The sequence below is a fragment of the Manis javanica genome, chromosome 3 (genome assembly GCF_040802235.1).
Source record: "Manis javanica isolate MJ-LG chromosome 3, MJ_LKY, whole genome shotgun sequence".
Classification (NCBI taxonomy): Eukaryota; Metazoa; Chordata; class Mammalia; order Pholidota; family Manidae; genus Manis; species Manis javanica.
Window position 1 is genome coordinate 139,611,857 of NC_133158.1, and position 23,767 is coordinate 139,635,623.

Below are 23,767 nucleotides of genomic sequence, written 5' to 3' on the forward strand. Positions count from 1 at the left end.
TCCAAACCCAAGCTTTTAAATATGTTTCTGCTTTCCTGTGAGAATTTAAATTCTACACAGTAAAATAAAACAGTTATTTAAAAATCCAAATAAATAATGAAAGAAATAAAATTTGAAAAGAGAAGAAAACAATATAAATAAATATTTTTATGTTTAGGCTAGTTCATAACTTCCAGAAATCAAAGACTATTTGAGAGCACAATTATTAGTTGTTAGATTCCTAGAGAGAAATATTTATGCAAACAGTTTTCAGGGTTTTTACAATCTCATGTTGAAAAGGAGTTTATTAAATACTGATAGGCTGGTGAGAGTGCAATTAAAATTTATGAGCAGCTCAATATATAACTGAGCAGTTTTCCCTGATCCTTACTTTCACAGCCCTACCCAACTCTAGTACAACGTGCCAAGCAGAACAGGCCATGAAATAAGGTAAGCTTATGGATCGTATTTCTTTTTTTACTCTCATCTTTCCGAGTAGTTATGTGTTCCCTTAGTTATGTTACCAACATTTCTATCTATTTGCATTTGTTTAAAATAGCAAATATAACGTATTTTTTGCCATCTTAAATATATAGCTCCTTGTACTAAAAATGGAGGGAACATTTCTGATTTTTTTAAGATTGGAGAATATTTCCTTTGCCCAGCCTTTCACTATATATAATTTTTGTCAGACTTAAGTAGAATCATAGCAGGCTTAGCTTAATTACTTCATATAAAAGAAAATAAAGATAAAAATACTTTGAAACATAGAGAAGTGCTCTAATTTAGTATGATTAAATGTATTTTATTTGAGAAAATATAAGTATGCAGAGAAGAATGCTATGTTTATAAAACATTTAACCTTATCTAGAGTATCTCTTAAAGATCAGTCATCAACCTACCATCTAATAAAAGTATTACTCATTTTGAAAGTAAATATACAGAAAAAGGGCATCAATATATAATTTCCACCAAAATATTTTGCTTAAAATTACTATGATCTAAAACATGATCACTTTAATTACCGCCAATAGCATATGAATAATTTTAGTACTCATTATTTATGAGTACTTATATGAGTAATTTAATTTGGTACATAAATTTTGTTCTGATTCTTGAGGGTTTGCTTCATAACAATATGTATGTTGTTTAGACTTCCCTTAACAAAAGCACAGTCCTTTTTATTGCCTTCTTGATACCAAAGCAGGATGTAACTTTAAGTGATGCTTAAACTTATTTAAAGTTAAATACTAAACACACTGTGTCATTTCTCACCTAACATTGAGCAACTGGTTTCGTTTCCTAAATGGCTTCATTTATCACTTGGTTAAATTTAGCTTACATTTGGTTTCCCTCAAGATTAACAATGCAATAAATAGCTTATATATTTGTAACAGAGAATAATATGCTAAAACTGAATGCTGATCTTTAAAATTCATAAATAAGTTTTTAAAAATTTAGCTTGTACTTCCTTGATGTCAGGCTCTGAACTGCTCTCATGATTCTTGCTATTAAGAATCTAACAATACAGTGGAGAAAGTTAATATATGTGTAAATAATTGCAACAGATATGCAGTGTGCTATGGTAAAATGGAAAAAGTTTGGATTAACTCTGCCTCGAAGAGTAGGAAAGAACTCACAAAGGACATGGCATTTGACCTGGACATAAATTGAAACTAATCTAGAAGAGCAGATGTGGAAGGATTGAAGAAAGATCAAATCATGTGCACTAAAATGACATGTTATCCAAAAAAGATGTTGCAGTGGTGGGGTTAGGATGAAATTATAATTCTGAAAATATTTTGGTGGTAGAATCAATAGGATTTGTGAATGATTTACTGTGGTAGAAAGATATGGAAAAGGGAAAAAAGTTCTTAGGTTTGGACAACTGGGTATATAAAATGACATAGGTACAGAGGAAGGAGAACAAGTGTGAGAGACCAAAAAAAAACTATTTTAAACTCAACAATATATTAATAAATTCACCATGGAAATTCTACATTCCTATCTAGAAATATGCCATTAAATTAATATTTACATAAAAATCACAGAATACAGAAAAGTCATGGGAACATGAAGACTAAGAAAGAAGAGAGAGAGATGATTGAAACTAAAGTAAACAAATTAGCTTTTGGATGATTTTGAGGGAGCTTTTCCAAGTCTACATTAAAGTACCCTCTGTATGCTAACTCAAATATGTAATGTTCCCTGAAAAATAAATACGTATTTTAGATATGAGAGTTTGGTATATTTTATTTCCAATTTGAGGGAGGAACTTGGAGATTATGTAGTTCAAATCTTTTTTTTCTTAAAGCAAATCTGGCATATATACATTTATGTTTTTTTGTACAATATTTTATGCTCATATTATTTTATGTATTTATTTTCATTTTCACATATTTGTATTCTTTTCAATAATACAATTATAGGAAAACAGTGTTAGAATTGGAGAGACAATAGAGAAGAAGTGGTATTTTTTGATTTTGAGAAAATAATTTATTTTCTCTTAGCTTAAAGTTCCTAATAAGTAAAATGTGAATAATGGTATCTCCTGCATAGAAAATTATGAGAATTAAGGAACATAGTGCCAGTTTGAGGTTTCTTTGACTTGAAAAATGCTCTAAAAATGAGAGCAAGGCACACCTTTTTGGAGATTTTTCTTCCCTTTATATTTTTGTCTTCCTGCATTTCTATAATGTGCCTCACTAATTCGTTCCCTTTATTGAAAATTGCATGTGTTGTTTACATTTTTGCCACTGTATATTATTTTAGATTACAAACTGATAAGGTCTGTAGCTCTACTTATGTTGTGCTTAGTAAAAGAAAAAAAAGGAATGTATATAATTCCGTGATAATGATGGTGGCTTATTATAGTTGTATATTTAAAATTTTAAACATACATTCCTCTTCTTTCTTTAGATGGCAAGGAAGAAATTTACTGGATTAGAAATCTCTCTGATTGTCCTTTTTGTTATAGTTACTATTGTAGCTATTGCCCTTGTTGTTGTTTTAGCAACTCAGACACCTGCTGTTGAAGGTATGTGAAAATACTTATACATTATAGTGGGGTTAAGATAAAGTTTATGCCTTAATAGTTAGGATTTTTGAAAAGTAATCTATGTGAGATGAAACATGTGAAGAAATATATTGGGTAATTTACATAATTACTCCAACATTTTTATCCATTCTGTTCCAGTTATTTCAGTGAGGAGTGCTGGTAATTAAACAATTTATATGCTTTTGACATTAATGGCCTTCCTGTCATTGTGTTGCTTGAGAAATAGCAGAGGGGCCAAGGGGTCAAGGTGTTAATGGAAGGTGGAATAGTTGTCTACTGTTACCAGTAAGGTTCTTCTACTTAGTGGGATGACTTGGGTTTTTGTTCTGGCTTCCAGACACTTGCAAAGAGGGGTTGGAATATTAGACCCTCTTTGTCCTAGACTCTCTTTTTTTTTTTTTAAGGAGAGAGGTTGTGTGAGAAAAATAGATAGGAAAGGTGAAACAAGGCTTGAACCGTGAATGAACATTTTATCTTTTTTTCTGAATATTTCTAACCTAATTTAAAGTCGATGTAAACTACTCTGGTCTGCGTAATCTGTTTTTTTCCATCATTCTCTGTTGGCCAACCCAGAATTGGAAAATTATCTTTTAGTCTAACCTTAGTTAACATTTTCTACTGCTGTCAGTCTTTTGTTTTACCTTTCTCCAGTAAATTGAAAGTTCTCTATATTGTGAAGCAATCAATTTTATCTTACCCATATCTGATCACTAGAAAGTTCCTCTTTATTATTCAGTTGGGATTTATTTTCCATTCTATCCCTTGCTTTCTCTTCTATTCACTTCCAAGTATCTTTTTCCTCCTAGTTTTCTCTTTTCTTCTCTAATTCTTGTCTCCTCTCTACATCTTTTTCCCATCCATGTGTCTCCATCTTTTTTCTTCATTTCTAAAACACACATTACAAGTTGCTAGGGGAATGTGCATTTTGTTTCTTTTGAATCTACCTCAAGACCTTATGTGAAAATATTTGGTTTTTCTGAATAAACAGTAAGCAAGGCTCTGCATAGCCTATTTTTAAATATCATTTGGATCTTTTGATGACTAAGACTAATTTGTGGGTCCTTTTTTAATGGGAAATTTACTTTTATTTTCATTATATGTAGATTTATATGTCCTTTTACTGTATCAATTACTTTAAAATCTGGAAATATTAATTTAATACCATATTTTATTTTATTGATCTTTTCCAGAAACTAGTGATGCTATTTCAGCTGCACCTACTACTCATACAACCACTGTGTATCCTGGTTCTGGAAAATGTCCAAGTAACCCAAATGATCCTATCAATGAAAGAATAAACTGCATTCCAGGACAATTTCCAACACAGGTCTCCAAAAAAGCCCTTAGTATTTGTTACGAATAGATACACATTATAATAATTTTAAGACAATTCTTTAATATTGAATCAATCTCATATTTTTAAAGATCTAGCCATCAGTTAGGCAGCCTTTATCTTTTTATTGTAGTCCTGCATAGACAGATGATCAATAATAGAAAATATTGAGCTTGCTTTTCTGTACTTCAAATTAACAAGTTAATATTTTCTATGTTTAACAACCTAATGTTAATTTTGTAAACTTTTGTGAAATTCTAGCCTCTCAAATCTACTTAAAAAAACACATATAATCTTTGACAATATAGAACGTTTGGTAGAAAATAACTATGCTCCATTGGAGTATTTGTAATGATGGTTTTAAAAAGTATTTGTGGAAAATAAAGTAACACTGATTTTTTGAAAATGATTAGTATTTATTTTTTATTATTTTGTAATTGGGGAAAAGAAGCTTAAATGGAAAAAAAGAATAGTTGAATGGATTCATGTAACCCTAAGTTGAGTCTTCCTTTGTCTTCATAACCTACGTGTGAATAAAGGTCAACGAGTGCATATGTGTGTGTGTGTGTGTGTGTGTGTGTGTGTTCACATTTTTCAACATCTGTATATTATATGCAGTTCTGTAACATATTACAGCATCTAAATAATGTAAACATGATAGCATATATCAATCATAGTATATTACATATCTATCATAATATTCATATGTCTAATATATATCCTTTGTATGCATATAATATTCATAGCTATGAGATGGTATATTAAAATTATTATCTATAATATGCATTTCTGAATCTGACATCACCCATTCTCTTCACTGCTCACAAAATAACTAATGAACTAAATGACTGAAATTAGAAATAGTGGGTCCTTAGAGTCTACCTACTGATAAAACTGGGTAATAAAGTGTTAGCTGTGACAGGCTAGGTAAATTGGCCAGATACTCTTTTTAGCTAATATTCTGCTTAGGGAATGACTGAAGTTTATCACAGAAGTCTGTTCAAAACAAATGGGCTACTAGGATCTTAACATTGAAAAGCTAATGGATCAAGGTTTTGATGCCTACTCTTCATCTTTAATGTCGGCCTGTTAGGTTTCTAAAGACGGCTTTCAATGTGAAACAAACATAAATTAAACAGATTTCAGCAATATATTTTCTATTTGTCATTTAAAAAAGGAGAATGAACTTAAAATAGCAATTTAAGAGACAGTTATAATTCTACCCAGAATGTATCAGTCAGCGCAGGCTTCCATAATAAAATGACACAGACTAGGTGGCTTTAACAACAGATATTTATTTTCTCACAGTTCTGGACACCAAAAGTCAAAGTGCCATCACGATTGGTTTTTGTGAGATTTCTTTTCCTGGAGTGCAGATATCTGTATTCTAGCATCTTCGCATGGCCTTCCCTCTGTGAGAGAGGGGGTGGGGCAGAGAGACAGCATCTGTATATCTCTTCTTCATCTTGTAAAATATCTCCTATCAGATTAGAGCCTTGTACTTAGGACCTTTTCAACTTTAATTACATCCTTAAAGGCACTCTCTCCAAATACCATCAAATCAAGGGTTCCTACGTATAAATTGTGGGGCCTCAATAAGTCCACAGTATAGAGTCAACCCACTGTACATTATTAGATTTAATTCTCTCTACACACAAAAAATAATAATAATAATACAAAATAAGAACATAACAAATTTATTGTGTTTTACTGTTAAACTTTATGCCTATTGATGGAATATTTATGTCTTTTAACTTTTTAGTTTTTCAAAGGAATCAGAAAGAAAATTGAAGTTAAATTAGGAATTAAAAGTAAAAGGGGAAAATGCCTGAAAACCTGACAAATAGGAAGAATGATGAAACATACATAAACATTTATCAAATTTATGCAAAATAAACCAAAATTATTAATACTTCAAAAGCAATAATGGAAATACATGTTTCTAAACTAATATTTTGGTGTATATATGCAATGGGTTTAATGAGATCCTCCAAAAACTTAGGTTTGAACATGACCTAGGTTGAACATAGGGTCTCTCAGAATTAGTTATATGAAGTCATATTCAGTTAAGGTTAACCATAAATCCAATGACAGGTATCCTATTAAAGGGTTGGAATGATACACAGAGAGCTACAGGGAAGAAGGTCATGTGACGATGGAAGTAGAGATTGGAGTAAGTAAGGTATCTTCAAACCAAGGAAGGCTTATGATTGCCAGACCATGAGAAGTTAAGAACAAATGAGGAAGAATTCATCCCTAAGCTTCAGGAGAACATTCTGCAAACACCTTGAATTGGGACTTCCAGACTTCAGAACTGTGAGAGAATAAATTCATGTTGATTCACCTACCCTTTTCATGGTTATTATGATAGCCCTAAAATACTAATGTTTGTAGAAACTTCATGTAACTCCATTTTACTGTATATTTTTTATTTTAGTAAGGTGTGACTATAATTTGCTTTTCCCTTGTTTTTAAAATTTAGGACCTTTCCATATTTCTAAATCAGTTTATCTATATCTAATTCTACTTTCTTGTTTTGTACCATTTAAAAAATACTTTTAATTTTATTTTTGATCATTTTAAAAATACTGACTTTTAATTTAAAAAATTCTTAATGTCAGCTTGTACAAGTATTTCTTTATATTTCTGAAAGTAAGTCTATAAATACAATAATTAGAAGGAAAGTTGCTTGATCAAAGTCAAACATACTTTAGATTCTGATAGATAATCACTCTCCAATATATCAGATTCAGTTGTACTCCTATTTAAAACATACATGTATGTGTCTGTATATAGGTGTGTATGTGTATCTGATGCCATTTTAATTTTATGTTATAGGAGAGAAGTTAACATGTATAACATCAGCTACTAAAAGTAGAGACATTTTACTTTTTTTCAAGGCAAATAGCCAAGAAACCCCCACCCCCCCACAGGTGTTCAACTTAGGAAAGTGTGTCATATTATTAAATTTAAATATTAAGTAGATTTTTAATTATAACATTAACAGACATCATCATGTGGCTCAACTTTTCATCTAAGCATATATCATTTTTTTCCACTTCACATAATCTTTCCATATAGATTATAAAACTACTGAGAATTCAATATTTTGCTTAATTCATTAGGTATAACTAGTTGAACACCTGACACATAAACTAGTTTAGAGAGTTTAATTGAACATTGAACTAATAGCTGGAAATAACTATCTTAAACATTTTATGTAAGCTTAAATTCAGGTCTATATATTAATCTTTATATCCTTGCTTGCAGTTAGATACATAATTGGTATTCAACAAATACTTAGTTCTTCTGTCTTTACTACATGACAACAGAATAGATTATAATTATCCATAGTTCTAGAACCTTTAACATACTTGTGCTTACAATAATATGTATTAATATGTAAATTTGATAAATCACCATTCTGAGCATTATTCTCTGATATGGTGCAATTAATTCAATTAACCGAATATTTATATTTCTTCCAAGTGGCAGGAACAAAAAGAATAAATGATATTTTAACATATGTATTTGAAGAAATAAGCTTGCTTTTCAAGCATTCATTCAGCATTTGTTGGAATAAATGGTGTTTTTAAAATAGAGATTGACACATTTGATAACAGTACTAATCACATGATTCTTATAAATGTTTTATCAGGAAGTTTGTGCAAAGCGAGGTTGCTGCTGGAGTCCGTGGAATAACTCTCTTATTCCTTGGTGCTTCTTCGTAGATAACCATGGCTATTATGTTGAGGGAATGAAAAGTACAAATACTGGTGAGAAGTGTTTTCTATCATGGGATCCTATGTAATATATTTTAGATGTAATGAAAAAAATGTTTTACATTTTTCTTTGGAAAAACACTCAAGTAGAATCAAATGGGAAGTCTGTACACAAGAATGGTCAAATTGATTATATTAAGGATTATTTTTTATATGATTGTATCTTCCAACTTGAAGAGTCATTATTTGTGATAAAGGAATAAAATTATAAAAACATGAAAAATATTTAGTAATTATTAATCTTTATAAACAAAGTCATCACCCATGCCAACTTTTTCCTTTCTTTAAGGACTTGAAGCCAAATTGAACAGGATACCTTCTCCTACACTATTTGGCAGTGACATTAACAGTGTTCTCTTCACAACTCAAAATCAGACAGCCAATCGTTTCCGGTTCAAGGTTTGGTTTTTGAGATTGTAAAGAAGAGTTAATAATAAAAGACATGTTATGAGCACACCCTTCATCCTAACCAAGATATTTTACCTCTTGAGATATATTTATTGCAAATCCAAGTTCTAATTGGACTAGTTACTCTATTCTGATCCTGTTGTCTACTCCAAATAACAGAAGAAATCTCCAGCAGTTATTTTTGGAGAATTACCATGACTGTATAGTCATGGTAAAGTATTTGACACATAGTCTAAAGAAGAATAAATACTCAATAAACTTTAGTAGTTTTTTTACTATTTCAACTACAGACTATGAAGAGGGAATAGTTCAAAATTTAATTTGAGAAGATGTTAAGTTACTATATAAAAGTGACTTCCACTCACTAGTTCTTTTTACTGGTATCAGTTGTACTCAAGAAGAAAAAAAAAACTAGCTACTTTTTAGCAAGTAGTTCACTAGTATGGTCGTCTGGATTTGGAAGTGAAAATACCGTATCCCTTGTATATTACCTTTTTTAGCAACAATTTCACAAGAAATAAGAGATTCTTAAAATTCAGAATCTTTATAGGATTTTTAGGGGGGTGAACACAGAAAAGCAATAAGGATAATTAAATCCACAAAAATTTAATTTTTGAGAATCAACATTTAGTAATGCTATCATTAATTTTATCGATGAAAAAAATTTTATATATAGTACTTTTATAACCATATTCCTTAAGAATTTATACAATTTATTCTTTGCATAGCCATTCAACAATGTTTAAATTAAGTTTATCACTAGATTAATAACTCATCTATTATATTATTAGATGTAATTTTTATTGTAACTTGCATTTAATACTTAATGCAGAAGTGGAAAATTAAAAAATAGTTTTGAATCACGTATGTTAATTTGTTTAAATCTTTACAGATTACTGATGCAAATAATACCAGATATGAAGTTCCTCATCAATTTGTAAAAGAATTTACTGGAACTGTAGCTTCTGAAACATTGTATGATGTGCAGGTTAAAGAAAATCCATTTAGTATCAAAGTTATCAGAAAAAGCAATAACAAAATTTTGTAAGTCATTATCTTTTCTACATTTAGATAAGTTTAAATAAGTGGTCAATTTTATTCTATTATCATAGAATTAAGAAAGTCTTAACTTTAAGACATCTTCAGAAAGAATAAAGGTCCCCCAAAAGAGGGTGGGTGTACATCTTTGTAAAGATTATAATGGTTAACAGGATTTTATTCCCTGTGGATGGAAGGAAGGTGTGAGAATGTGAATGAAAATACACAAATTTGGACCAACCAAAGATGAAGGGGAAGAACATCACTGACAAAATTTTTGCCTTGCCTATATTTTTGCATACAAAGAATTGTGTCCTTTCTCCATCATTTATCACATTGTTGCCAATTTGTATAGGATCAAATAGGACTATATGTATAAAGTATTGTGTAAATAACTTCATTAAGAATGTATTTCAAGTAATATTCATAGCAAGGAATTTAGTAATTTTCAAGATAAATTTCCTTGCATTTTTGTAGATAGATTAAGCAATTGTCAAGACTGAATCTGATCAATACTACTTCTCTTCAATATATTTTAATAATTTGTGATTGATTTTAGGTTAAATCACAGAAGTGTCAAATGACATTTAACATTTCTTGTATTATGTATTTGATATGCATAAAACAAACCTTTTTCTTTTTGGAAAAATGATTGTGAACTTAATTTTAATATATATATTTGGGGTATGGAAGCCAATACATCTCTGTGTTTTCAAATCCTGTCTCTTGAGCAAGGCAGAACTGGGTTTGAAATCTGGCTCAGCTGTTTACCAGTTTCTCACCTTAGAAAAAATGAATTAACTTAGTCAATTTTTGTTATTTTTGAACTGGAATTTGTTAGTTATGCTAAAAAAATAAAGAAAAAAGAGCTGTGATGAAGATTTAAAGGACAGATGCCTGTGAAGAATCATATTAGTGATGATGAAGCAAATTGTGTTGATGGAATCAACAATTTCTGGTTAGGGTGTAATTCATGTGTTCCAAAGAAGTAATCATGGCTAAAGAATGACATATTTGAAATGAAACATTCTGGATAATAACATAGAACCATATTTGATAGAATATTTTATGTTTTTCAGATCATTTATTTCTTTTTTTCATGGTACAGATTTGACACCAGTATCGGTCCCCTGGTATACTCTGACCAGTACTTACAGATCTCAACCAAACTTCCCAGTGAATATATGTACGGCTTGGGGGAACATATTCATAAGAGATTTCGTCATGATTTGTATTGGAAAACATGGCCAATTTTTACTAGGGATCAACTTCCTGGTGATGTAAGGAACTTCCTTGTTAAAAGTAAAACCATATTAGGGCAGACAATAATGTTACCCTATTTGAAACCATCTTTTAACTGATGTCAGTGGTACCCAATCCAGAAGATTGTTTACTTAAGGGGTGAGGATTGATAGCAATGTCCTAAATTAACTCAATAAGTAACTGACAGATTTTATAAATGTTTAAATAGATTTTATTATTCCCTTTCTAATCACTCCTGTATTTAAACCTCTCCTTGGCTAGTCATTGTACTAGACTAATACTAAACATTTAACATGTTCTACGTGGTTTTGTACTATATGGTGCCTGCCTATCTTTTGGACAGCATATCATACATATCTGCCTACTTTTTCTTCTTCCATAACATATGATAATCTTCCAGAAGTACACACATTTGCACAGGGGGTTAGTTTTCTTTCTAAGTATGGAAACAAAGTTTTTTATTATTCATAAAATAGGACATTGAGAACTTATTTAAAGTTTTACCTCAAGAATTTCCCTTAAACTCCCCCATACATGATTAGTCTTTATTTTCTAACCCTTTATTCATATCTTAGTATGACAATTATCATGGTGTATTACTTACATATATATTGTTTATACTTCTAGATTATATTATTTAGGACAAAGACTATATCATTTAAAAAAATTATTTTTGATTGGTTCATGACTGCTTTAATCAAATGTTAGTGATTTTTTAAATGACAATGCTAAGTATTTCATTCCCAAAAGAGAGTAACTTGTTTTAAAAAGCCTCATTTGGTACAGATCTACTAATAAATTCTGCTAATCTTTACTTATAGCATCATTATCTGTAATAAACACTAGGTGGAGAACCTCGTAACTATTTTCTATACATTCTTTCCTTTGAATCTCCATATTTAATCAGGCAAGAAATCTCTTTTCTTTGGCCATAAAAATGTATTTTCAACTTGCTTCCACCATTTCATCTATTTATCAGCTCTCAACAAATGTACAACCAAAGTTCTCTGAAGGTGGGCATCATCTTAAAATTCACTGCTGTGTCTTCAGCATATGGGAGGCATAATGGGTAAAATGCCTTGTGAAAATAGAAATAGCATATTAAAACATTTAATTGTAATAAAACATAAAGGGAAGTTAAGCCACCTATTAGTAGTATAATGTGTATGTTAGCTATATATTTTATCTTAACATATTAATAATTAATACATGTTAGATGTCTTTTGCACTACACTGTTTCAGATGGTACATATAGTAGGAAAATTGGGATAGAGATTTCAGTATTAAATGACAGAAACAAACTAGAATTTGTAAAGGCCACTTTTAGTCATATTATCTTTTATTTTAAATATACTTAAAATTTTAATTTTCCAAACTTTGTTTCATAGAATAATAACAACTTATATGGCCATCAAACATTCTTCATGTGCATTGAAGATATTTCCGGAAAGTCATTTGGTGTTTTCTTAATGAACAGCAATGCAATGGGTAAGAGTATTTATCTGATAATATGTTTAAATGTGATTTAACTTGAAATGTTTTAACTGCTCTCTTTATTCCAATCATAGGTATGGTATACCAGAGTAAACTCTATTGCTTATCATTTCATATGTGAGATTATTATAAGCAAGTTTTGTTGTTAGTGAGACAAAGTTTTGCATATTAGTGCTTCTATTTTTGGCAAGAGTATGCTGTATTTTGATATTCAGGCACTTTCTTTTCCCTTCAGAGCATCATGGAAACACATTCATATAAATTAATGTTCCCATTCATTCAGCTTCATTTGTTAATTTACATGTCACTATAAATAAAAAGGAGAAAGGTCTGTAAAAGGATAGAAAGAAGGAAAAATTTTTAGTTTATCATAATTCAAGTAATTTATCATTTTTTTAATGTTGTTAGTCAAATACCTATATTTAGGAAGTAAATATTGATATTAAAAAGCTACAAAAATTAATATTCTAGCAAAGGCAGTATAGTGATCCAGGCAATTATTATGTCTTACATATAGAAAAACTGAAAACCTCTGTGTATTTATCTTAGAAATTAACATGCCATAATATGATCTTTCAGAAAATCTTCAACTGAAATAACTAATTGAAATGAAATTTCAGAGTGAAATCTTCTTGTTGAAAAAGAACTGAGTATCTGTCTCTTGCTGTGTGGTTCCTAAGGGTGCTTTTGCCAATATCTGTAAAAATATACACCTGAGATATCTTATCATAAACCTCATACACATTTGGCATTCTACTTCTCTCTTCTATTCTTTGTATATTCAGTATCTTATTTTCTTATAATTTTTTAAAAACTGTAAAAAATATGCGGTTAATCTGAAGTATTTTAAGTGGACACTGCAATTACTTTATCATTATGTACCTCCCTTTTTATAATTTGCATATGCTTTTCCAATTTTTATTTTGTAGAGGTTTTTATCCAGCCTACTCCGATAGTAACTTATAGAGTTATAGGTGGCATTCTGGACTTTTACATCTTTCTAGGAGATACACCAGAACAAGTAGTTCAACAGTATCAAGAGGTATGATTGATGTTTATTTTATTAAATTCTTTCTACCATATTTGCTTTCATCTAGCATGTCTACATGCTTAAGTAATTTTATTTGTGATATCTGGCGCCTCTTCACTAAATGTATTTTCAAATTTTACCATTTTTAAGACATGAGTTAGGTAGTTTCTATTTTTGTTTTAACTATACAATGTAGCCTATGTATATTTAAATTTCTATATTTCTGATATCAAATCATTTCTTCTAGGCTGCTGAGCTCAGGGGTTAGATTTCATTGAAACATTACATATTAAATCTTTACTTGTTCATGACCTACTTTGGTGGGAAAATGTAAAAGGAAGTGTCTTAATCAAGACTGAGGATAGGCAATGGAAGTACAGGCCATGTATTCCTTTGATAAATATGCTAGAGTTAACCGAGTTATGAGAAAAGCTAATGGACCTTGTTGACATATAATAGGTAAATTCCAGGAAAATTGGCTCTGACACTGAGGCTTAAAAGGGCAAATATTGAAACATAGTCAGTCTTACATCTTAAGGTTAGTGTCTAAGCAGCTTCTGCTTACCTATTAAACAAAATCCTAATGTACCTGAGTTCAGGATGGACCTTAGAGAGGTAAAGACTCCAGAGCATGCCCTGAGCCTGCTTCTAAAACTTTATTCCATATAATTGTTCTCCTATGACTGTTTCATGTATAATTCTTTGTGTTATCATGGGAAAAGTACATTATTTTTATTGGTGTAAGATTTAAAGATCATGCCTATTTTTAAAATCTTGTTTTATTGATAAATCTTTTGACATATAGTTTCTACTTCCTAAAATGATCTCAAAGGAGAAGTAATTACTATAAAAACTTTAATTAGGAAGCAAAAATCCAAAATGAGAGTAGCTAGGCTTTGATACAATTGAATAATTTTTAGTGTCTACAGTTCCCAAATTGCCATTCATAAATGTGAATTTCAGAAAAGCACACAAATTTAAATTTTCTGTAACATGAAATCATAATTAGGATGCTAGGATGGCCATATACAGACTTTGTGTATGGGTATCACACCATCTAAATGGGACAGCACATTTTTTTTAAATGATTTGACATTTGATTTGTGAAAGTGAAATATTACTTGTGATAGTTGTCGGTTACTTGCTGAGTAAAGTCTGTGGTCATCAGCGGTTAAGTTTGAATCACATTTGACATGTGAATGCATCATACACGTAGTAATGTACTTGTTTATATCATTTTATGGGTAGACTTGCAGAGGCTTGAATTTAAGTAATAAAAGATTAAGTAATAAAACATGTAGAATGTAGAATATAACACTGTTAATCACTACTGTGCTTGAACAAGAGTCAAATTATGTAGAGAGTAAGCAAAAGAAACTTTATTTTTATTTGAAGAAAAACAAATTCCTTCCTGTATTAGGTAATCTATTAGTGGTCTCATATGTAAAAATTTAAAACAATTCATTTGAGTGGCCAAATAGTTTTTATAAGTTTTAAAGACAATGAATATATATAAAGTATAAGATAAATGATATATAAATATATATAGCATACTATTAATATATTTTATATAGTTTTGTGAAAAATAAGTTATGTCACATATATATATATATATGTTACACATACACAGAAATACCACATCTAAATCTTAAAAGAAAATTCATGATGTTTTTGAATAGTTTAAAGTACTGATATTTTTAGTGTTTTATTTGATACCAAGTTATATTAAAAATAAATTCAATGCTTAAATTGAATATAATAGCTCAACGTGAGTAATTAAACAAAAATCAACATAGTAGCTTTTTAGATGACAGAGAAATCACAGATCCAAAATATGTATATATGGCTAAACCAAAGAAAAGCCGTCATACCAAATAAAGTTATTTGTCTTAATGTAACATAATACTTGGTTTTTGGTGAAAAAAATTGACTAATAAGGGTGAATGTAATAACCGCAGTTATTCTTGTGAAACCTTCATAAGAGTGTATATCAATGATACCTTAATAAAAATAATTGACTATCAATTATGTGAAAAAGCATGCCCTTTGTTTGTTGTAATGAGACATTAAAAATCTGTTATGGTTATGCACTGAGCCTTCTTGGGCCACTGAGGGAGTGGAAATAGGAGGTTCTATTGGCACCCGTAAGAAGGGAAGAAGTCAAAGTCTGTAGGTGAATGAGATAATTACCTTATGAAAAAAACAGGTGAAAGCCTTGTATAACATATATTTTATTAATAGTTTTGAAAAACAGGAGAAAAATAAGTGCCAAAGTGTAAGGGAATAGTAATTGCATACTTTAAAACATCTTTTTTCTTATAGATGATCATTTATTCATTCATTTTCTTGCTATGGTAAGTGGGAGCGTGGTAGAACAATTTCCTTTTTCTTTTATCTCTTTGATGCTATCCTATTCTTTTTAATCTATCATGCTAGGCAAAATATACCTATACAAATGCTAGTTTTTTAAGTGTTAATTTTCTAATTTTTAACACAAAATAAATAAAAGTGAGTGACAAAACATTAACTGGTTAAGTGTCTCATAATGAAATTCTAACAGAATATACAGGACACATTTCAAAATATGGGTAACACTAAATGTTTTAAATATGAAGTTTAATTTTAAGTTAGCTATATGAATGCTAGAGATATAACAGCATAAGAAGCATATTTAGTATTAGTATCTAATGCTCTTTATTGCAACTAATTAAATATCCGTTTACTTCAAGCTCATTGGACGACCAGCAATGCCCCCATATTGGAGTCTTGGATTCCAACTGAGTCGCTGGAATTATAAGACACTTGATGTAGTGAAAGAAGTGGTAAAAAGAAATCGGGAAGCTGGCATACCATTTGTAAGTGGGATGAAGTGTTTGTGGGACTATGTAACAACTTAAATATTACCATATAATAAAACAATTAGGAAATTATCTGGGTTATCATCTATATCTATGTCCATATCTTACCTATATAAGGATTATTAAACTGTTTTTTAATGACAAAGTGAATTTTATTTTATTTCCGTACGTAATACCCAATTCTGTCTAAAATTTTGAGAAATGATTGAGTCATACTAGAACAGAATACATATTTAACTGTGAAAAAAATCATTTGTTTTTAATTTAATTTTTCTAACAGACTATTTTTTGAAGCGTATGGACTTTTAAATTTTATAAAAATGTATTTTATGCAATGTGTAGGTAATGTGTATGGGATTCATTGTGTAGATATATTATGCATATATAATCATTTAATGCTTTTGTACTTAAGAATTGGAAAAACTAGTTTTATAAACAGAATCACTGCATCTTTAGTGAAATAAAGGGGACATAAGTTCATTTACTTCTTAATTATATTTGTATATACATTCATTGAACTTAAAGATTGAAGTGATTGGAAAGTTTTTTCAGTACTGTTTATTGAAATGTACTCTGTTAATTTTCAGGATACACAGATCACCGATGTTGACTATATGGAAGAAAAAAAGGACTTCACTTATGATGATGTTGCATATCAAGGGCTCCCTGAATTTGTTCAAGATTTGCATGATCATGGACAGAAATATGTCATCCTTTTGGTAATGACTGATTATAATATTAATATATTTTTAGTGTTTATATCATTGAAAGTTAATTTTCTTCAATTTTTTCTTTCTATTATTAGGACCCTGCAATTTCCATAAATAAACGTACTAGTGGAACAGCATATGAATCCTATGAGAGGGGAAATGCACAACATGTGTGGGTAAATGAGTCAGATGGGACTACACCAATTATTGGAGAGGTAAATTATGATATTCATTAAAGTTGTGTTGCTCAGGTTTTCTATTGTGCAACAATAAAGTTTTTGTATAGGTGTGTGTGTACATTTGTGTATATTTGTTTTCAAATCTGGATTTGATATTTTGATTGCATGGAGAAATTTTAGAAATATTCCAATAGTTCTAATAAAACAGTTATTTTAAGAAGACATAATTTTCAATGTTATATACACAACTAAAGCTAACAAATATAATTAAAATTATTTAAAAATTCTGATAATTTGATGTCGATGTCAAATAATTGCATATATAAATTGATTATTTTCTGCCAAGTATTAAGTTTTATTTTGCACATTTAATCCTAACAATAAAACAATGAAATAGCTATGATTAAATTCTTACTCTACAGGTGAAAAAAAGTGAATTTGAGAGAGGTGAGGTAACTTTTCTAATATCATAGAGCTAATAAGGAGCAGAGTCAGAAAGCTGACTAGCTTCCAAATGCATAATTTTTAACCAATCTAGATATTTTTTCAGAGACAACTTTGTAAAACATATCAAAAACCATGTCTAGATACACTGACTTAATAATTCCATTTTTATAATTTAATCAAAAGAAATAGGAGAAGTTTATAAATATATCATTTATAAAAACATGTTTATTTTGGCATTATTTAGAATAATGAATATTCTAACTACCATCTTTTATCATATTCATGAAAGTTAAAATTTCTGTTTGAAATGCTTCTTCAAATGATTATGAGCTCCATAAGGAAACAAAAACAGAACTTCCTCACAACAACCCTATACTTACTCTCATACAATACAGTTTGTTAATATCTGTTCTGTTGGATGTGGAGAGATCATATAGTCAGTATGTATAATTTGGGTATAAAACAGTATTATTTCACCCACCTATCTGAAATTGAATTCATCTTGCCTAACATCGTTATTTTAAATAATAAGTAAAATAATTTAAAGAGGCATAAAACATAAACAGCATAGATGTACAGTGTATTTTAAAGCATGAATTCAGGTATTGCCCAGGTTGGAATTCTTTCTGCGGCACTCATTAGTTGTGTGGCCTTCAGTAACTCACGTAACTTTGTTCATCAATTCTCTCCTCTGTAAAATGGGTTTATTTATAGTACCTACCACTTCTGTAAAAGTGATGAAATTAAGTTCCTATCTCCTAAAATTTTAGTAAAGATTCAAACAATTTAAAATGCTTGGAAGAGGGCCCAGCATATGTGTCATATTTATTTTTGTTAAAAAAATATGTATACAAGAAACTTTTTTTAAAGATTTTGTTGTCATTAATCTACAATTATATGACTAGGGTCCCCCCTTCACCAAGTCCCCCCCACAAACCCCATTACAGTCACTGTCCATCAGTGTAGTAAGATGCTGTAGAATCACTACTTGTCTTCTCTGTGTTGCACAGCCCTCTCCATGACCCCCTGACATTATACGTGCTAATCGTAATACCTCCTTTCTTTTTCCCCACCCTTATCCCTCTCTTCCCTCCCATTCTCCCCAGTCCCTTTCCCTTTGGTAACTGTTAGTCCATTCTTAGGTTTTGTGATTCTGCTGCTGTTTTGTTCCTTCAGTCTTTTTTTGTTCCTATACTCCACATATGAGTGAAATCATTTGGTGTTTGTCTTTCTCTGCCTGGCTTATTTATACCCTCTAGCCCCTTCCGTGTTGTTGCAAATGGTAGGATTTGTTTTCTTCTTGTGACAAGAAGCTTTTTACTTATATATTTTTTAAAGCAAATGTTTTCGGGAATGAAGTAATGTTTAATGAATGAAAGTAAGTTATTTTATCAGGCAATTTCTATCTACCACCAAAGATAGATATCAAACTATCAAAAAATAGTTTTCCTTTGTTTTGCAACCTAACCTATTAAAATGCTAGGAGATAAATTTAGTTACAGTGTAAATAGCAGCCTTATACCATGTTCTTATATTTTTTCCTTTCTAAATGCTTCATTAACATACTTGCCCTTTACTTTAAATTAGGACTGAGATTATTGTAAACATAGATGGTGAATCGATCACATATACCTCAAGAAATACAAAATTATAACTATAATATTTTTTTTACTATTCTTCATTCAATTAGATTGAATCCTTATTTATTTATTTATCTTTTTTATTTATGTATGCGTGTATGTGAATGATCTATACTTCCAGGTATGGCCAGGACCAACAGTATACCCTGATTTCACAAATCCAAACTGCATAGATTGGTGGGCAAATGAATGCAGCATTTTCCATAAACAACTGCAATATGATGGACTTTGGATTGTAAGTACCTATTTTAAGCCAGTGATACTGGACAATGAACATAGAATTATTTTTCTATAAAATAATTATTAAGTCTGACAAGATATGTTTTGTGTTGTGTCAAACACAAAGTTAAAAGCTTTTAAAATACTTCTCTAGATGTATAAATATTATACTTGTCATGTTCATGAGTTAGAATACAAACTAAAAACTTAAAACTGAGATTTTTCTTCTCCAATAATACATTTTATAGAATAAATTTAATGTATGTCACAAAGGTATCTCTTCTTTGACAAATAATTACTTAATATAAATTAAAAGTTTCTTTATTTTTTCTTGCTAGGAAAGAATTAGACTCCATTAGAGTAGAATTACAAGTATAAATGACACTTTAGAAATAGTGAAAGAGAATTTGGTCGTGCTATAGGAAGAGATCCATTTCCTACATCCATTGAAGGCTGAAATATCTGATCCATCCAAAGAAAGGGAGGGAAGGGGAGAAAGAAGAGCATCTGAAAAAGAGTTGTTCTGATATAATACAGATGCTTAAACACATGCACAACTAATAATCCATATAAGCTTCCAAAGGACATTTAATATCACTGAAGTAACACATAGAGTGTATAAGTTGTGGATATACAGCTTATACATTGAATTACTATATGAATAATTCCAGCTTTTATTTGTATTTGAATTATTGCCAAATCCTACTGCTAAATTGTTTCTTTAATTGTTTCACTTTCTTCAGATTATTTTTCTGATGGCATGGATATACAGTAAAAAGTAGTGTTGTTATTTAACTGACAAATTTTTATTTTTATGTCAAATTTAAAAATAGTTTTATAATTTAATAGATTTCTAATATAGATTCCATGCTGTTTTTGAATTTTAAGTTTAAATGTCAAAATCACTTTAGAAAAGTACATTAGTTTGAAAAATAGATTGTTGCATATAAACATATAATGCACTTGAATTCTCTTTTTCTGCATCACTCTTGAGATAATTTAATAATTAAGAAATAAGAGCCTACTGCATTTGGTATAATTAAGATCAAAACTGTGCTTTCAAAATAAAAGCATTAGTTAATATTTTAAAATTCAAAGACCATTTCCACTTTCTGAACAAATAGGTGTCTCTTTGTAGTCATGTTGCTTACATTTATTTCATTCTTAAAATCTAATAAGCAGCATTCTTTTGTAAAGAAGTCTAATAATTTAAAGTATAGTATTAGGAAACTTAAAATGCATTGAGAAGAAATATCCAAACACATTCCATATCGAAATAACTGAGGGCTCATTTGGTTATATTCTCTCCACATTTTATATAGTTCCTATAAAAATTGAATTATTTAAAAAATATGAGAAAAATGGGGCTATTTAAATTTAGATTTACTTTAAATATGAAATTATAAAAAACACTAGATTTTTTTTTCTACACAATTTTCAATGGATCTTAAGAAAAGAACATTCAGAAATCTCTCTATAAACAGTATTGACAATTCCTAGAAATAGCCATTGCTTGACTTCAGATGATTTGAACGTGACTTAAATATCTCTAGGTACACTAGTTACTATAAATCCACTGAGATCTTTGCCCCATCATTTACGGTGCTTTGAATCTACTGATTGTAAAATGTATGTGCTAATCAAATTTATTTTTACATGGCATTAGGGAAAGGTAGCATTACTTAAATTATTTGGTTAAGTTAGTGAAAAATAATTTCCAAGAGGGCAGATATACAAAATACATAAAAATACAAATAATTTCTATTAAATTGTGTGTAGTAACTCTAACCTATCTTACCAATGAAACAAGATATTTCAATAAATGATAAATAGCAAATGCTGTACTTATTATAAAATATGATTAAAATCATGTTAAAGTGTTATGTTTTTTTTTCCTTTAGAAGGTTAATAATTTATCTTCTTGAGTACAGAAGACTCTTTTCCCTAATATTGTGAACCAGTGAAAAATATTACATCTGATTTAATCATGTACATGGGTGCATGATAAAACTTCTAAATGTTTTTAATCTATTCTTTCACATGAAATCAAATACTGTTTTTCTTTAAAAATCATGTTTATTCTTAAATTACATAAATAATGTATATTTTGAGTGAATGCTGGAGGGTCTTGTGAATTTTATTTCATGTTTGCAAATATGTAATTCAAATAGACCAACACTAATTCCATAGCTAAATGTATTGCCCTTGCATTTCTTCATTGAATATTATATGCAGGAGGTGTTAACATAGTCTAGAAAAAGACTTAAAATTTAAAATAATTCAATTCTGTCCTCAATGTGAATTTTGGCAATTGAAGTTATTTTGAATTTAATTGATGGATTCATGAAGAAAAATTACATAGGTTTATCTAAAATTGTTGGCTGTGTAACTGTTAATGCAAAATGTTCCTTTGCATTAATATTCCTGGGCATAGGAAAACAAAATTGAATATAATATCCAGGGAATCTCAATAAAATAAACCCAATGTATACTTTATTTAGAATAATTACACACTTTTCCTTATTTATGGCTATTAAAAAAGTTTGAGAAATGTAAACGTTTTTTAAAATCTATGCAACAGGGAGAAATTTGGTCTTTTCCTCCCATGAGCATCCTTAAATATCTCCCATTAATTCCATCTAAGTGTGACATGGAGGGAAGAGGGAAGAGAATAAAGAAAATATACTTTTGTGGAAAACAAAATTAACAAGGAACTTGACTGAGTGTGATACCTTTGTGACAGCAAAGGCAACATATAGAGATGTGGGAAATAAAGCCCCAAAATGTGTGGAAGTCTATCAGTGCAATGAACAGGAGAAAAATACACATCTTGAGCATGTGTAGAGTGACATATAATTTTATATACACTACTTTTTTTTAACCCAAAGACTTTAATTAACTGGCTATGGTCATAGATCTAGTAAGTGGCAAGACAAGATTGGTGCCTAATTTTATAAGGCATAAAAGTCTGTAAATACAATACCCCACAACTCTGTTTCCGGAGATATTTAGGTTGCCTTTTCTCATAATGTGGTCCAGCAGCCCTAGGGTTCCCTGAGACTCTTCTAGGGATTCAGTAAGGTCATAAATATTTTCATTAGAACAGTAAACAGCTACTTGCTTTTCTCACTTTCATTCTTTCATGGAAATATAGGAGTGGTGGGCTAGGTAAAGAAGGCTGTGCCTAGCTGCTGGCAGTGCCCATCACAGAAACAAGATAAATGCCAGCTGAAATGAACAAACTATGTTGAGTAAATGAAATATGACAGAAAAGTGTACAGTGATAGGCTTACAATGAGAAGATTGATATAACTATTTAGAAAAGAATTGCTTAATATGTATAATGTGATTAATATTTTATATGTATGTTTAAAACTAGGTAAATTAAGCACATTGTGGTTGTATATAATCCCTGAATCCCATTTAAGATACCTGGCATATACATTTATGCAAGAGAAAATCATATAATTTTTCTCAGTACAATGACTTGTCCATACCTGGAGGGAAAACCAAGTAGAAAGCATAGTTAAGCAAGTTTCATTTTAGGCAGGTAAACATAGGAGTAAAAGAATATCATGGCTGCCTTAGATAAAATATTGTAAACAACTAAAGAGTTCTGTTAATATGGCTTAGAATTACTTAAAATGTGCCACTTTTCATTTTTATATCCATTTAGGATATGAATGAAGTTTCCAGTTTTGTACAAGGTTCACAGAAAGGATGCAGTGACAACAAACTGAACTATCCACCTTACACTCCTGGTAAATTTCATTTGGTTATCTACTTACCATTAACTGAGAATAATTTTCCTTGTTGAAGGATAAATTCCAACATATATTTCTACATTGCAAACTTTGTTCTAATTTTACAACACTGAAATCACTGTGTTTTTTGTTTGTTTTAACTTTGGCTAAAATATTGATGCATAAGAAAAGGAACTTGATTTCCAATCTACGTATAGGATATTGATTTATCTTTACCACTATTAAACTGCCCATGTTTAAATAATGAATGAAAATAAACAAAAGTTGTTTTGCTATCATAATTTAAGTGATCAAATTTTTTCCATGAGCACTCTGTTATAACTCTGCGCAGTTATTAAAATGTACCTAATATGAATAATCATATCTCACATATTCTAAAAGATGTTTCCTAACATTTAAAGTTAGTGAACAAATTTAGCTATAGAAAAAGGTGTGCTCTTAGAGGAGTAGATTGCTCTAAGGATATATAAAGAAAGATGATAATTACTGTATCCCTATATAAGCCTACAAATTAAGGCACAATAAAAAATTGAAAAGCAGAGATTTAAATGTTTTGTAATTGAGT

The 23,767-nt window shown here is 29.8% G+C and overlaps 1 protein-coding gene across 1 annotated transcript in view; it reads left to right on the forward strand.

Annotated features, from left to right (window-relative positions):
* The first annotated feature begins 364 nt into the window (after window positions 1-364).
* Window positions 365-23,767, forward strand: part of SI (sucrase-isomaltase) — an 84,353-nt gene continuing 60,950 nt past the window's right edge. Inside the window, exons 1-14 of the mRNA XM_073232134.1 lie at window positions 365-429; window positions 2,899-3,016; window positions 4,228-4,364; window positions 8,029-8,146; window positions 8,442-8,551; window positions 9,453-9,604; window positions 10,707-10,878; window positions 12,250-12,349; window positions 13,285-13,397; window positions 16,115-16,240; window positions 16,831-16,962; window positions 17,049-17,168; window positions 19,341-19,454; window positions 23,115-23,199. Of these exons, the coding sequence (XP_073088235.1) occupies window positions 2,899-3,016; window positions 4,228-4,364; window positions 8,029-8,146; window positions 8,442-8,551; window positions 9,453-9,604; window positions 10,707-10,878; window positions 12,250-12,349; window positions 13,285-13,397; window positions 16,115-16,240; window positions 16,831-16,962; window positions 17,049-17,168; window positions 19,341-19,454; window positions 23,115-23,199 (1,597 nt within the window). The 5' untranslated portion in view covers window positions 365-429. The remainder of the gene's footprint in view (window positions 430-2,898; window positions 3,017-4,227; window positions 4,365-8,028; window positions 8,147-8,441; window positions 8,552-9,452; window positions 9,605-10,706; window positions 10,879-12,249; window positions 12,350-13,284; window positions 13,398-16,114; window positions 16,241-16,830; window positions 16,963-17,048; window positions 17,169-19,340; window positions 19,455-23,114; window positions 23,200-23,767) is intronic.